Source organism: Bidens hawaiensis, unplaced genomic scaffold (genome assembly GCF_021521415.1).
Source record: "Bidens hawaiensis isolate Kalapana, Puna unplaced genomic scaffold, B.hawaiensis_p1.1 tig00011475_1, whole genome shotgun sequence".
Taxonomy (NCBI): Eukaryota; Viridiplantae; Streptophyta; class Magnoliopsida; order Asterales; family Asteraceae; genus Bidens; species Bidens hawaiensis.
In genome coordinates this window covers 207,048-223,015 of record NW_027491898.1, presented here as the reverse complement: position 1 = coordinate 223,015, position 15,968 = coordinate 207,048, and the positions used below count along the sequence as shown (strand labels likewise).

At 35.1% G+C, this 15,968-nt stretch overlaps 2 protein-coding genes across 2 annotated transcripts in view; one reads left to right on the top strand and one right to left on the bottom strand.

Annotated features, from left to right (window-relative positions):
* The window catches only part of LOC143538119 (glutathione S-transferase zeta class-like), a 275,556-nt gene that overhangs the window by 150,120 nt on the left and 109,468 nt on the right, over positions 1–15,968 (top strand). The window lies entirely within an intron of this gene.
* Positions 595–4,951, bottom strand: LOC143538133 (autophagy-related protein 13b-like). The gene is made up of 3 exons (XM_077031752.1): positions 3,518–4,951; positions 2,837–3,018; positions 595–1,112 (listed from the first exon to the last, which is right to left on the bottom strand). Exons 1-3 carry the CDS (start codon positions 4,865–4,867, stop codon positions 764–766), a joined length of 1,881 nt encoding a protein of 626 aa, XP_076887867.1. The 5' UTR covers positions 4,868–4,951; the 3' UTR covers positions 595–763.

The following is a 15,968-nucleotide window of genomic DNA, read 5'->3' as shown; positions in this document are numbered from 1 at the left end:
CAAAAAAACTCAATTAATTGTATGTCCAAAAGGTTACATAGCAATTGTCGTTTTTCCTCATTCTAAATTAAAAGGAATGCTAATATTTTGTTTTGACCATACATATATAACTTGTTACTATCTGAAATTAGCTTAAATTCATCTACATCCAACGCCCACGGCTAGCCAAACCTTTTCAAATAACACCAAACCTTTTCCAATAACGAAATTAACCAGACCGATCAATTATGAAAATCTAAAACCCTATACATTGGTTCTAAGGTGGGTTGTAGTCCATAACCAAACTTAATCATGCAGTCCTTTCATACTCTTCATGTCAAAACCCATTAAAGTCTTTCAAGCAAATTATGTTTCTATTTTTGCGGTTTTTGTTTGGAGTTAATTGATATCACACAGAAAGCAAGATGACTGGATATAAAATAACTACTGAAATAATTTTAATTAAGATCTTCACAAGTGTTGCAGAAGAAACAAAGACAAAAATGAGCAGGCTGCTATTGTTTCTCAAAAACCCCTTCTGTCCACTGCCCAGTGCTATAAAAATAAATAGAACAATGATGCAACTAGGTGTGCACCAATCAAGAAGCCATGTTTTGTAATGAAAGCTACCATATATACCAACAGTTAAAAATATGTACAAAGACAACCCCGATATAACAAAACGAATATAACCAACCATACGACCAGCTTTTATAATAGAGTACCGCTCGACATCTAAACCAAAACAAGACCATCATCATCAATGTTTTCCACACACATCATTCTAGGGCTTACCGGACGGCCTTAACAGCATCATTTTCACATCCATATACACTTTGAGCTCCTCTAACGCATCAGATGTGGTCTTGATGCCAGAAACCCTAGAAGATGACATGGTTGAAGAACCAACAGGTGGGTGTGGGTGTGGGTGTGGGTGATGATCATGAACTTGAATCTGATTGCACGAATATTCAGGCCTTGAAGTTTTGCACACGTTTTGTGACTGATTCAGGTCTTGTTGTAGAGGTGGTGCTTTTTTTAACATCTGAACGAGAGCACCAACTGCAGCATCTTGTGATTTTATACGTTCATGTGGTGTGCCTGGATTTCCTGATCGATCAGATGAACCGGGTCTGCAAGATCATAAAGTGTTAGAATTACTATGAATGGTAATGAAATCATAAAGAAAGGCAAAATTATGGTACCCAAACTAGTAAATAAAGCGATAATAAATAACCCCCTCAAAACTTGGTATAATAGCATATTTGCCCAATAAAAAATCATAATATCAAATATACCTATTTTCAGAATTATGATGATTATACTCTTCCCTTGAAATTTACATTAGGATGTGAGGGTTTGGGGTGCAAGAAGAAAGAGAAGGATATAATTGTATTATAAATGGTATTTAATGAAATGGGTAAACATGAAATTTTAAGTATTTGCAATGGGTATATTTGATATTAACTTTTTTGGTTGGGAAAATATGATATTATGCCAGTTTTCAAAATTGCTTCTGAAATTCAAAAAAAAAACAAAATAAATAAAGAATTTAGGTTAGGATGTGGGTCAATAAGTCAAAACACATCGAAAGTCGCCCAAAGTGTTATTAATGCATAATACCTCCTGAATTATTTTCTAGAAAAGAATATTAATTTACAAGTGATATAAAATAACTATTATTAGCATATCTGACACACTAACTATTAACAGAAAACTCGACCGATGTTAAGCAAAATGAAGATGAATATTTAGTCAAAGTATCTCTTAGCAAATTAACAGAGATCTGAAATATGCATATCTGCAATGTCAACAATATTAAATAATATTCGCACATTTTTTATTCATAATATATGAATTATAGCTGCTTAGACTATGACGCAGGGCGGGACAAAGCTAATCCAAGTGACCAAAGAAGTATGATCATTAAAAATAATCATTACAAGTATTAATAGTTAATCTTCAATATTTATGTTAATTATATAACAAAAACTTAGTTATTTTTTTGCTAGGATAAGTATCAAACAGGTGGTAGAGATATCCTACATATTTTCAACAAGCATCTATTTCACCAGTCAAGTGATATCAAGGTCGTATTGCCATTTCATAGACGGCATTGACTACTATTGAGGATTTTTTGTGTATAGTGTCTACATACAGACATGTGCATTAAATATATTGAAATCCAATGATATGCCCAACAAGCATAATAATTGACATAATTTTTTAACAGGTGTAAATACTTAAATTCCTCCTTGACCAAACTGCAACAAGACTTATGAGACTTTTGTTACTAAACCTAACAGACAACCAAACCATCGCCCAAACCATTTTAACCACCAACCTACCAAAACCAAACCATGAACCAACTGTATTAATTTGTTCTACAGGCTTGAACAATAACAATACACAAAATAATCAAATTTTCTTCATCCCACACCTGTTTACCCTTATTTATTGCATATTGCCTAAACAAACTAGCAAATACGGTATGGAAGCAATGGGCCCCCGAGTGTCACACAGAATGAATGAATTATCTGAACTAAAGATAACTAATGAAGAAGCTAAAATTAACAAGTTTTTAGAACTTATGATTATATTCTATCAACTCTAATCGACATACACATAAGACAACTAGCATTTTCAACAAACAAAGGATAAGCATAAGGTCACAAAAGAGCAAATCTAACAGATATGAAAAACCCCATGCTAACTTACAACTAATATCACCTTCTAATCCCTTGTTTTTCCTCATCTCCTATGTAATGTTATGGAACAAAATATATAACAAGTTCACAAATCAGCATAATACTTTAACAGCGTGCAAGAAATAGGATCTAATGTTATGTTTGCATACCTGCTACCAGGATCCATTATGCCATCGTCATCCAATACAAAGGGGCCTGAAAAATCCGAGTCATCATAACTATCTTCAAATGATAACCTACTAAAGCTTCTAGAAGAAGATTTATGCAGGGAGTTGTTGGATGAAATCTTCACACCGGACATCCTTGCAATCTCTTCTTCTCTCAGAGATAACTAAATCATGCAAAATAACTTAATTAGCCATTTTTATGCATAATTCCATATTATAACAACATATTATGATGTTAAACTCCAGTATATGTAACCCATACAAATTACAATCCACTTTATCTTGCATTTCAGGAACTTCCTTTTCAACCATGTCTATGCGGTTTCGTAGTAAAATAACAAAAACTTATAATTCAGAACATCCAAAAGAATGAAGTACTAGTCATGACGAACACAAGCAGAAGTGCTGATAACTTCGTTACTTGTCATATTGATCATTAACCGACAAAATATGCACAATTTAATGGACTAGATGTATTTTGTCTAATTTGAATAAAACTTCCAATGATAATTCTTTTACAAGGTAAGTTGCAAAGATAAATAGAGTTATAAAAATTGTATCTCAAACACCCTTGTGATATTTTGATCATATCTCATTTGAGCACAGTTTGAGGCGATTCTAGATCATGAAGAAAGCTAACAAATAATTGCATTACTAAAGTACCTTTCCAGCAGTTGTGGTAATACTTGAGCTCCTCTCCACTAACGAAAGACTTGGTCTAATGCCTTTCAGAGGCGGCGAAAAGGGCAAAACCATCTTATTGGAAGACAAAGGCGCATCCCCAAGCCTAGAAGCAGGTATGTAAACAGGTGCACTATCAGACCTTAAAAGAACCTTCAACATATTACTTCCAACAGGCGGTGATGGAGATGGAGACGGTGAGAAGTTAGGCGAAGGCAAATACTCATCATAACCAATATCTTTAACATGACCCTGAGCCGGTTCTAATGAAGTGTATCTTGAACTAACAGGTGGTCTATGGCTGCCATATTTAGCCTGCAAAGTTCTTGATTCTGAATATGTTGGCGAAGGAGACGGCAATGCTGATGGCGGTGATGCTGACACCCTATTGGCATCATAACTCCAACTGTGTCGCCTTGCAAATGGTGAAGACGATGGTGAATATTGTGGCATCGAGAGTGAAGGCAGTCTTTTTAACGGATCTGCTAATGGACTACCAACATAATCTGGTATAAATTGTGGGGACATCGGTGTGGACGACTCAGAAGCGGTGTCCGAAATTGACGGAAGATACAATAACGAAACGCAAAGTTTACCACTAGAAGTATCCACAGGAGTGAACATAAACTGCTGCATTTCAGCTTCATCTTTACGGGTGAACGGCTCAACAGACGAAGACACCCTGTGGATTAAGCTAAACGACCGAATCTGACCCGACGAGTTTACCTCACGAAATACCTTGTAAGCAGGTAAAAGCCTCACAGTCACATACAACGATCTCAAAAGCAAAATCGACTTCTTGTATAACGCGTGCGAGCTTGTCGAGTTTAATCTTTTATAGTTCCCAGGAAACCCGTCCTTGCAGCCCTTCTTATTATCATACTGCACAATCCATCTCTCAATAATCTTTTCACTAGTTCCATGACTTCCATCACACCCGAACTCATCACAATCCGACTTCCAAATACCAGGAAACCGATAATCTTTCGACGATAAGTTCCTTTCAAGTCCCACTTTCGGTGAGCTTCTCGTGGAGTCCCAATTAACCGGCCGCTGAACCAAAACCACATCCACCACCATAGGTTCTAAATTACTCTGCCGCCAGAAATCAATGTTTTCAAGTGCAGCCGGACAGTCCCTAAGAGCCAAATTGAACCACTTATCCCTAGGCCTCATACTCGGTGAAGGCGAATACAACCTCTCTGTGTTGTAATTACGCGACGACACCACCGGAGACCTGGATTCGAGTATAATATGCAAACTCTTTGCGAAGAATTCGGTGATTATCTGCTCGGTTTTGGCAAGCTCGGAGTGTGAAGAATTAACAGACATGATCGTAAATAAACTTTGTTCGTCCGATTAAACCCTAACTCAGTAAGCCTATTGCTTATACTCAAACTAATAATAAATAATAAAAATGATTAGAACAATGATGGAATCGGAGCAGTAAAAGCAAAGTGATGGTAAACATATAAATAATAAGGTAAGGTGTTAGTAGTAAGTATACGATGAGACCTCGGGCGTGTGTTGGATGTTAAAAACCCTAGAAATGATGCGAGTGAAGATGATATGATGGAGTAAAGAGGTTAATCGAGTGAGTTAAATAAAATGGTGAGGAGTTATTAGGGTTTCTACAGGGGGATCCAAAGAGGAAGACGAGTCCATGGGAGTAGTAGAATAATAATAATAATAATAATAATAATAATAATAATAATAATAGAATAGATGATTGATTGATTGAATGAATGAATGAAATTGTGGGGGTTGCGGGATCTTGGAAGTTATATGGCCCCACCAGGTTTTTTTTATGATATATAAAGTTATATTTATTTATCCCCTCCAAAATTCAAATTCTTAATTGTCGAGTTATCTTTGAAAGTGTCAACTTTGCGAGTCAAGCTTACGCGAGCTCGAGTCGTTTACAAACCATACTAGCGAGTTTAGAACCATTGTTGTTTAAAAAGTTTACATATAGTGTTGTCATTAGTCTGATTGGTTATATGAAAACTTGAAAATATAGCATTTTGAGGCACTATTGACTCATTAAATGTTAAAAATGTCGAATCTCATTGTAATTAATGTTTTATGGTGCGTTTAATCTGGACTGATTTATTTATGGCAAGTTCATTAGATTCGTAAATCAAATTCTGGCATTAATAAATTTTGGTTTAGTTATGGAATCCATATGATTTATGATACATTGAATATGATAACTGTGAGATTTAAAACTATTGATTGGCTCGTGAAATAAACAGTTTCAAATAATAACTTAGTCAAATGATATATCTTGAAAACAACTTAATGCTTTAGAATTTTTAAAAAGACGAGTGCTTATAATAATATGTCGACATGCTATAGTTAAGATGACAACTTTGAATATGTACATGTATACTATTAAAGCCTTTTAATATGTCGACATGCTACCTTCATATGATGCCATATATAAACTAATAAACATGTAATCTTTTTGGTTTCGTAACTTTAATTATTAAATGCGTTTAAGCCGATTAGCTTTTAAATACTCGAGTTCGTTTTGAAATTGAAATTGATCATTACAACAATCAAGATGTTTCATCACATTATTGTATACTAGGTTATTGACATGTGTACGGCACGGATGGAAATATAGAAAGTGTCAACGACACACATATATAATTTGAAATGACAAGTTATATTTGAATGCGTTTTTTGATACATCAACATAATTTATAATTGCAATTGATATTCATACGAAAATATAATACTGAAGAACATAAAGTCACTAAAAATAAAGTTACCTAGTAGAATGTTTAAATACAAAAGTGAAAACTTATAATATAATCTTTATTAGCTACTAAATATTTCCTTATCACTGATCCATATGCCACACGGGCGGATTATAAAACATCAATTAAAATATATGATAATATATTTTATTAAATTATAAAGCCTATATTCATACCAACAGCCAACAGGTAATTTTACTTAAGATGTTATAACATTGTAGTTATAACAAATTGAAGGCTTACAAATTTATGGCAATAATAATAATATGATTTGGCATCTGAACGCATCATTTGTTAGTTGATCTTCTAGTACTTGGTTTTCAAGAATATGTAAATTTACTCTGCTAACTTTCGAAAATGCCCACGGACCAGTTTATAACAAAGATATAAAATAACAAAATGAAGAAACATTCTTTCCACACATGTTATGTAACAAAGATTAATTAAGGATAAAATGTTACAAAAGATATAAGCATATGTAAAAACCACACAGTTCAACCCAAAAAAACACGTTTTTGCTCGTGACCTAACCTGATCGAACCCATTACAAGGTTATTTTGCTATCAAATACAAAAGAAAACTACAATCATAACATTGGTACCTCAATTAACCACAACAAATGCCATGTCCTGCAAATTAGAAATAAAAATAAATTCAACAATTACAAAAAAAAAAAAATACAACAAATTTGGTGGCTTTGGGGGTCAAACTAAACGTATTATTACCAGCAAACATAGTATATGAAAAAAAGTATGCATGCATACACTTTACAAGTATTCAACTAAAACATCCTCTTTGTCGTTGAGTCCCATTATATATTATATTGACTTCCCAGACATGGTGTGGACCAATCTGAAAATTTACCAATCTAGTTTGCAGAGTGTTTTCCAGATTGTGTTGAACATCATCTTGTCTCAGAAACTAAACATATTGTTGAAAACTAATTAATATAGTAAACAGGTGCAAAATATAATGAAATGGAAATTTTAAAACGGGAAATATAGAATATGGAAACATAGGAGGATCTCTAATGGTTTCCAATGATACTTTGTTAGTGCTAGCATTTTCTTTCCCTCCAAATCCCAGCCAAAACGTTGTGCTTTCGGTTCTTTCTTTCTGATACTTTGCCGTTACCCAAGTTAAGATATATATATATACACATATATATAAAACTATATAAAAAGTTACCCATAAAGTCAAAAACTAAATAAGAATATGACATGCATACTTCAAAAAATCAGCAATTTTGACTGCCCATTGCTGTTGTTCATAACTTTCTGTTCCTTGCTAGATATATAGGTGGGACCCGGAATGTACTACGAAGTATTTGTGTGAGTTCAAAGATGCTGACACCTAAAATACATGAATGTAATGTAGTTTGGAACTATAAGCTTATTTTGAAAATGAAAAATAAACAATTAATAGATGGAATATTTGTGGAAATGGAGAATTAAACAAATAATACCCTAAAAAGTTACCTCGATAATACTACAAGCATTGTTTTGACGGTTTCAAGGTGGTCATTATAGACTACAATTCGGTTCCGTTACTAAACCACATAACATGTGTTCAAGTTCGTCCGTTTATTTTATGAACAAACATAAACGAATAGTTCACTAAACTGACCCAACCTTTGTTTAGCTTCATGAAGGACCATAAAAACACACTTAACTTGACTCAAAACCAACATTAAAAAAATGGAGCAATACTTGTCTTCTATGCACAATTTTAACCCACTTTACCCAACCCTTTACAAACAATTGACCACCTAAACTAAACTCTCAAGTCTCAACAAAGTTCTTTCCCTAGACCATAGGGCAACATAACTAAAAGCACCCCAAAAGTAAACCCTAACCGAACAAAATTAAGCAGGAAATTTAAAAGCCTCTAACCAATTAATCATCGTATATAGCGAATTGTAACACATAAATAGACTATGAATGAAACAAAAGCGGAATATTTAGATTGAAATCTAAGCATCGATTAGATTCCCATAAAAAAATTAAACCCTAATTACCAACCAAACATTGATTACGAACCACAAAGGATTAACATGAACAATACTTGCAATTGATTATCAATTGGAAGGGAGGATGACACGATACAGGGAGTATTGAAAGCAGACTTCGATCTGAAGGGATTCGTGTAGGAGACCAGAGTGAACGTGGTTGTAAATCGTGTTGATCGTCTTCGTCTTCGCTGATCGCCTTGAGAGTAGGCGATGAAGATTTAGGGTTTGAAAGAACTATTTTCAATGACAATTTAGGTTTTGTTAATTGGATTGGGTCATGGGAGATACGGCTTCATCCAGAAGTAAAATTGTTTTAGTTTTGAATTAATTTAATATCAAGAAATAATAAGATAACTTAATATTTTAGGAAATTAGAGGTATGGGTTCAAAATAGGTATTTCTTTAATAGATATATAGATATAGATGTAACTATTAATGATAGAAAGAGGATCTTTTGACTGAGTCCACTTATTTTTCTTCGTATTTCATGTTGAAACCAACGTAAGATAAATAGACTTGGGTGATATGGGTTCGCTACGACAATGTTGCTGTTGATTGAGGATCGGTCGAGCGGAGTGCCATCATGTGGCTGAGTATGAACAAGCTAAAGCATTCCTGATACGTAAGCAAATATGGATCACGTGTGTTTATACTGGTCAACTTTCGAGCTCCATGCTAGGGTTGGTAACTTACACACGATACACGAATACCCGACAAGAAGCTACACGACTTTAACAGATTTCAGGTATGACTTTAACAAGTTTCGTGTACTAAGCAGGTAGACACGAATCAACCTGTTAATTTTCTTGTCTAAACAATTAAAATACTCGTTTATCTGTCAAGTACGTGTAGTACCTGATTTGATTTTTTTTATAAATAAATATATAAAATAATATAATATGTTATATACCCTACATAGTTAACCCTAATTTTTATACCAAATAATTGAACACGATGCACATCATTTCAATCCAACATCAAGCAGATGGCGCACAAAACATTCTCCAATTCTTACTCTCCGGATCTCCAGTATTCCGGTGGTTTCCCTTCATATTTCCGGTAGTCACAGCCCTTCAATTCTCCGGTCTATCTCTCCACATCTGCGATTCCCTTCGACATTACGGCCTCCTCGTAGTTGTAGGTTCGTGTTTCTAAACAACTCTTATCAATGGCGACGTAGCATATAACTAGGGGTAGCCTCCGCTACCCTTCAACTTTTCTTCGGTAGTACAAATTTTATATGTTTTGGTCGGTTTTCGTATTTCTCTACCCTGAAAAAATATAATGTTACCACTATTTGTTTAGAGTCCAACCAAATTAAAAGCTGAAACCAATTAAAGCCCAACCAAATTTAAGCACAAACTAAATAAAACCATTTATTGTTTGTCCTTTATGCTTAAACGTTTGGTTTAGGTCGGACATCAACATTCAACAAAACAAAGTTTCATTCAGTCGTGGCTTCCGCCCCAGACTGGCCCAACCCCCTGCATGCTGCAGCCGAGTAGCCAACGGTCGGTGCTCCTTCAGTCCCTCACTCCCTCGTCCGCAGTTTGAATTATACTAGTTCAATTTAGGTATTCTTCTACTTCTACTTAAAATTGTAATTGTTTATTTGTTTATAAAAATTGTTAATTTGGAATTGTTTATGGGCAATTAAATAATTTTTTTAACAGTGAACTTCTTTTAATTTTTGTTGTCTTTAGCATTTGAACACAAGACCTCCCCTCCAAACCTAGGCGTTTTAAAGGCTTTACGTTTGCCAATGGAGCACCACCCCATTGGTAACAACTGAATGACTAATTAAGGTTTGTTGGATATTCGGATAATATAAATTGGAAATTGTAATTGATTAGGGATTTAGGATTTATGTGTATTTTGAAATTGATTATAGATTTATGGTTTAAATTTTGTCCCTTTTAAAATTAGGAAACTTGGAAGATGAAACAACAAAGTCTTATTAGTAATCTTTTTAAACGAAAGTTACAAGAAAATGATGATATCGGTCCAAAGCAAGTTAAAAAAAAAACTATTGTATGAAATATCGTAAAAAAAAATTCGGTTATTGTATGAAATACGGTAAAAAAAAATTCGTTTACATTGTATGAAATACGGCAAAAAAAAAATTTTTTGAACGTTACCCCTGAGATTATGGTCTAGATCCGCCACTGGCTCTTATTGTGTCGTATCGTGTATACCTGGTATTAACATGTTCGTGCTCAGGTTTAGATTATAGGTACACGATATTTCGTGTCGTGTATATGTATACATATTTCATGTTCATGTCTTATCATGTACAGGTATACACGATATGCCAGAACGCAACTTGAGTTTTAGTCTATGTAAAATATGTAATTGATTATTATCTTCTTTCGTTGATTCTTCCATAGGCTTGTTTGTAAAATTAGTCAACAGTTAAAAATCAATCAAATAATGACAAGTTAGACTTATGACCCGCAATGTGGACGCAAAAACTATAGAACATGAAGATTTTATTATCATTTCCTCATTTGTCGTTTGGTATTTGTCTATATATTTAACTACTCTTATTTGGACGAGATAATGAAATAAAAATACCAAATTCTTTATGGTATCAGACGGGTATCCATCGCTTGAACCTATCCAAACCCTAAACTCACCACCGCCGCCGCCGTCGCCGAAGCTCCGGCCGTCGCACAACCGGCTGGTTCAAGATTTGCAGCCACTCATCAGCCCTTTTCTCTTACGCCATCGCCGATATCTTTAACGACCGTTTGTTGTCGCCGCGCCAAACGCTAATCAAAACAAATCAGCCGCCATCACTATCAAACAATCACCACAAGATCACCGCGTTGCTCTCTTTCTGAAAACCCTATATCTAATTTGGTTACGAAGTTGAAATTGGCGAGCACAAGATTGTAAGTTGGGCAAGAATTGTAATTTTGGCTGTGGTAATTATTTGCTTGCCTGAGTATAAAGTTGAGTTAGGTGTGAGAGAAAAGAAATGACAAAGAATGACAAAGAATGAAGGACATGGAGGTGTTTGTTGTCTTCTGTGAGAATTGACAACAATTTACTTTATGTAATTGTTTATTTTAGTTTGTTAAAAAAAACAAAACAAAACAACATAAACATGTACCACAACGAAGCCGATACTAGTCCTATTCCCGGCTTAAACAACAATCAATATCAGCAGTTTCTTGGAATTTTTGCTCTTAAAGGCGCCCCAGTTAAAACAAAAACCTCGCCATTTGCCAATATACAAGGTAAATTTGACACCAGTAGTAAGTGGGTTGTGGATTCAGGTGCTACCGATCACATAACTCACAGGCTTAATTGGTTTGATAATGATCTGAAGAGAACATGTGAGTTGCCCGTTTCTATACCCAATGGTTTGTCCATTCCGGTGGAAGGAAGATGGTCATGCATCCTACCCAATGGAATACGAATTAACAATGTTTTACACGTTCCAACATTTACTTGCAATCTTTTATCTGTCAGTCGTTTAGCGAATGATTTGCAGTGTGCTGTAACGTTTTTCCTGGAATTTTGTGTTATGCATGCCTTGAACTCGAGGAGGTTGATTGGGGTAGGTAAATGTAAACAAGGCCTATATCATATGAGCATGGTTGGAAGCGCGAGAAAAGCAATGGCAACTATTAGTGATTTATGGCATAAACGTCTTGGACATGCTTCGCATGGGAAACTTGGCCTTTTGGATTTTGTTAAAAATGACTCTTTGGGAATAAACGGTACGTTTTTTGGTTCTTGCACTAGGGCCAAATTTACCATATTGCCTTTTCCAATATGTTCATTAAAAACCCAAAGCTGTTTTGAGCTTTTACATTGTGATATATGGGGAAGGTATATAACTCCTTCACTCACAGGTGTTAACTATTTTTTAACAATAGTTGATGATTTTAGTCGGTCTGTGTGGGTATTTATTTTAAAACACAAGTCTGAGGTGAGTGATTGTTTAATTGGTTTTCACAAAATGATTAAGACGCAGTTTAATAAAATAGTCAAGAGAATTAGAAGTGATAATTGAGATGAATTTACCTAGAACAGAATGCTTAACTTCTACACCGAACATGGTATTCTTTTGGAGACCACTTGCCCACATACCCCGCAACAAAACGGAGTGGTGGAGCGAAAACACCGTCATCTCCTCAAAACAGCAAGGGCTATGAAATTTGAAGCTGAGTTGCCCACACATTTTTGGGGAGAATGCATTATGACGGCAGCATACATTATAAATCATCTTCCTTTGGAAGTCATTGAAAACAAAACCCCTTATGAGATCGTTTATGGACAAAAACCAAATTATGAAAGTTTAAAGGTTTTTGAGTTCCTTGCTTATTATCGTAGCACTGAAACGAGGGGGACAAGTTTGAGGAACGGGGGAGACCGGGAATATTTTTGGGTTAACCACGGGGTATTAAGGGTTGCAAGATTTATGATGCAAAGAATGGAAAAATGATTGTGTCTAGAGACGTGAGGTTTGTTGAAAGCACATTTCCTTACGATTCATACATTAACCAAGAGGAAGATGTAGAACCGGAAATTTTTGAGTTTCCAATATGATATTATGATGATCAAAATCCAAACGAAAACACGGGAAACATATTTGAAGAGAATGGGCCAGAACCAGATAACCCAAACAATGACATGAATAATAACATGCATGAAGGTGATGCCATGCAAACTGATACAGACTATGAAAATTTGCCACAAAATGAAGGGCTGACCCAAGTGGCCGAATCCATGGCCCAAACTGAAAACATTGTGCAAGCCAATGCGCCCGAACCCAAGACCCAAACAGAAACAGAACATGAAGAGCCTACCAAAGAAAAACGAACTAGAACTTGTCCTGCTCGATTCAATGATTATGTTGTGAATCTCCCACCATCTGTCGATCAAGCTTTACCTCAACAGTCCTCGACGGTATATCCTATTGCCAATTTTATTTCTTATGATAAATTTTCTAATTCAGATAAAGCCTTTTTAACGGCCATTAGTTTAAATGATGAGCCAAAGACTTTTAAGCAAGTTGTTCAGGATAAAAATAGGATAGAGGCAATGAAGAAAGAAATAAAGGCACTTGAGACTAATGGTACGTGGACCCTTGAGGATCTACCGGATGGAAAAAGAGCTATAGATTCAAAGTGAGTGTACAAATTAAAATACAAACCAAATGGGGAAATAGAAAGTTACAAAGCAAGGTTAGTAGCAAAAGGTTTCACTCAAATGGAAGGAATTGACTTCTATGACACCTTTGCCTCCGTGGCAAAACTTGTCACCATTCGTACACTCTTGGCTGTTGCAGTAAAGAAGAATTGGATAATTCATCAGTTGGATGTCAATAATGCATTTTTGCACGGTGACTTGAACAAAGAAATTTACATGAAGATTTCACAAGGTTTTGATAAAGGGAAAGAAACAAAGGTTTGCAAGCTAACGAAATCACTCTATGGGCTGAAACATGCATCCAGGAATTGGTATCAAAAGTTTACATCGGCTTTGCTTGAGTTTGGATTTGAACAATCTAAACCTGATCACTCAATTTTTATATTTAAAAGAGGAAGTTCATTTGTGGCGGCTCTTATTTATGTAGATGATGTTATATTAGTGGGTAACAACTCAAAGAAAATTGAAGAAACAAAGAGTTTTCTTGACAGAAAATTCAGCATTAAAGACCTTGGTGTTCTGAAATACTTTTTAGGAATCGAAGTAGCAAGGACAAAAGATGGTATTGTCCTCAGTCAAAGAAAGTATGTGATGGACATTTTAGAAGATAGTGGCATGTTAGGTTGTAAACCAAGTGCTTTTCCTATGGAACAGAACACCAAACTTGGTAGGGACGATGAAGAAGTGCGCGTTGATGCTAGCAAGTATAAACGATTAGTGGGTCGACTTCTCTATTTACAAGCGACCAGACCCAACATTACTTATCCTGTGAACATTCTTAGTCAGTTCGTTGCTGATCCTAGGCAGAATCATATGGAAGCAGCTATAAGAGTTCTCAGATACTTGAAGTCCACTCCTGGTCAAGGTATTTTACTTCCAATAGTGGCGGGGTGAATCTCATTGGGTATACCGATTCAGATTGGCTTGGGTGTCAAGATACAAGATGGTCATGAACCGATTATGTTTTACTTCTAGGAGGGGCTCCTATTTCTTGGAAATCGAAAAGACAATCTGTTGTATCCAGGTCTTCTGCTGAAGCTGAGTATCGGGCTATGGCATCGACAGTCAGTGAAGTTTTATGGGTTCGATGGCTCTTGAAACATTTGAATGTCTCCTAGACCGTCTGACACAATTATTCTGTGATAATATAGCTGTCAAACATATAGCAAATAATCTAGTTTTTCATGAACGCACGAAGCATGTCAAAATGGATTGCTATTTTGTTAGAGAACGCGTGGAGTCAAAGGATATTGAGCCGTTACACATTGACACAAAGGAACAAATTGCTGACTTGTTCAAGAAAGCTCTTGGTTCTAGACAGTTGCGGTCTCTACTGAACAAGTTGGGCATTTGTGACCTGCAAGCTCCAACTTGCGGGGGAGTATAGAACATGAAGATTTTATTATCATTTTCTTATTTGTTGGTTTGGTATTTGTCTATATATTTAGCTACTGTTATTTGGACGAGATAATGAAATAAAAATACCAAATTCTTTAAAAACAAAACCCATGTTCTCTCACATGCTTCGTGATTTGCCACAATCCGAGATCGTATGCAACCGTATTCCAACATATTGTTTTAATATATTTTTTCCAACATATTGTTTTAATATATTTTTTCCCAAAAAAAAAGTACTAAATATTTGCAATAAATGTATTTCATATAATAAAATCAAATTACTAGGTAAACAAATCTTTCTTATTTAATATGAAACTAGGATTTGTACCCGCGTGTTGCGACACGAGGTGATTATTGTAGCTTAAGGATATTCATTGCATAGTCTGTATGCATGTTAAAGCTCCAGAAGTGACTCCCAAAGTCTCTTGTAGCCTTCGATATTCACAGCGCCACTATATGTACGCACTAAAGGTTATAGTTCATAAATATGTACCAATAACCAAAAGCACTTGGCGGGTAAAGTATCCAACAACAAAAGACAACACAAAATCATAGCCTACAACAAAATTGAAATGACAATTTATCAGTCGTGATCCATTAAAACCTGATAAAACCAAATTTATCTTCTTAATCTGCTTCCGTAATATGTTGCAAACCAACACACGGCTGTTAAATATCAATGAAACCTGCCTATATATATATATATATATATATATATATATATATATATATATATATATATAGCAATGTTAGAATAAGAAGTGAACATTTCCTAAGTAGTGTAGGAAGTGATCTGGACCTTTGGATGGAGTAAAGCATATAAGGGTAGGATCGTCCATATTGTTTTCTCTTATTTTTGGTAATTTATAATACACTTAATAAAATTCTTTATTACATCATTTCTACAAAAACTATCTTATATATCCGACAAGATTCTAAATACCCAGGTACCCATTTCTTTATTTTTCATCTTCAATTCCGGTTGCCCACCAAGTGTTGGACGAAATGTCTCTGTGAAGTGTTTTTCAAGGTCTGCAGCTTACTTATTGATTTATGAGTTAATTGGGTTGAAGGGTTTGGTAGCGGTGGCAAGGTT

What these genes read in the sequence shown, in the direction of transcription:
- LOC143538133 (XM_077031752.1), bottom strand. Translation starts at nt 4,867, where the DNA reads ATGTCTGTTAATTCTTCACACTCCGAGCTTGCCAAAACCGAGCAGATA. An exon ending in TTACCACAACTGCTGGAAAG is followed by an intron (nt 3,019 to 3,517) that starts GTACTTTAGTAA and finishes TGCATGATTTAG; the next exon opens with TTATCTCTGAGAGAAGAAGA. An exon ending in ATAATGGATCCTGGTAGCAG is followed by an intron (nt 1,113 to 2,836) that starts GTATGCAAACAT and finishes ATGATCTTGCAG; the next exon opens with ACCCGGTTCATCTGATCGAT.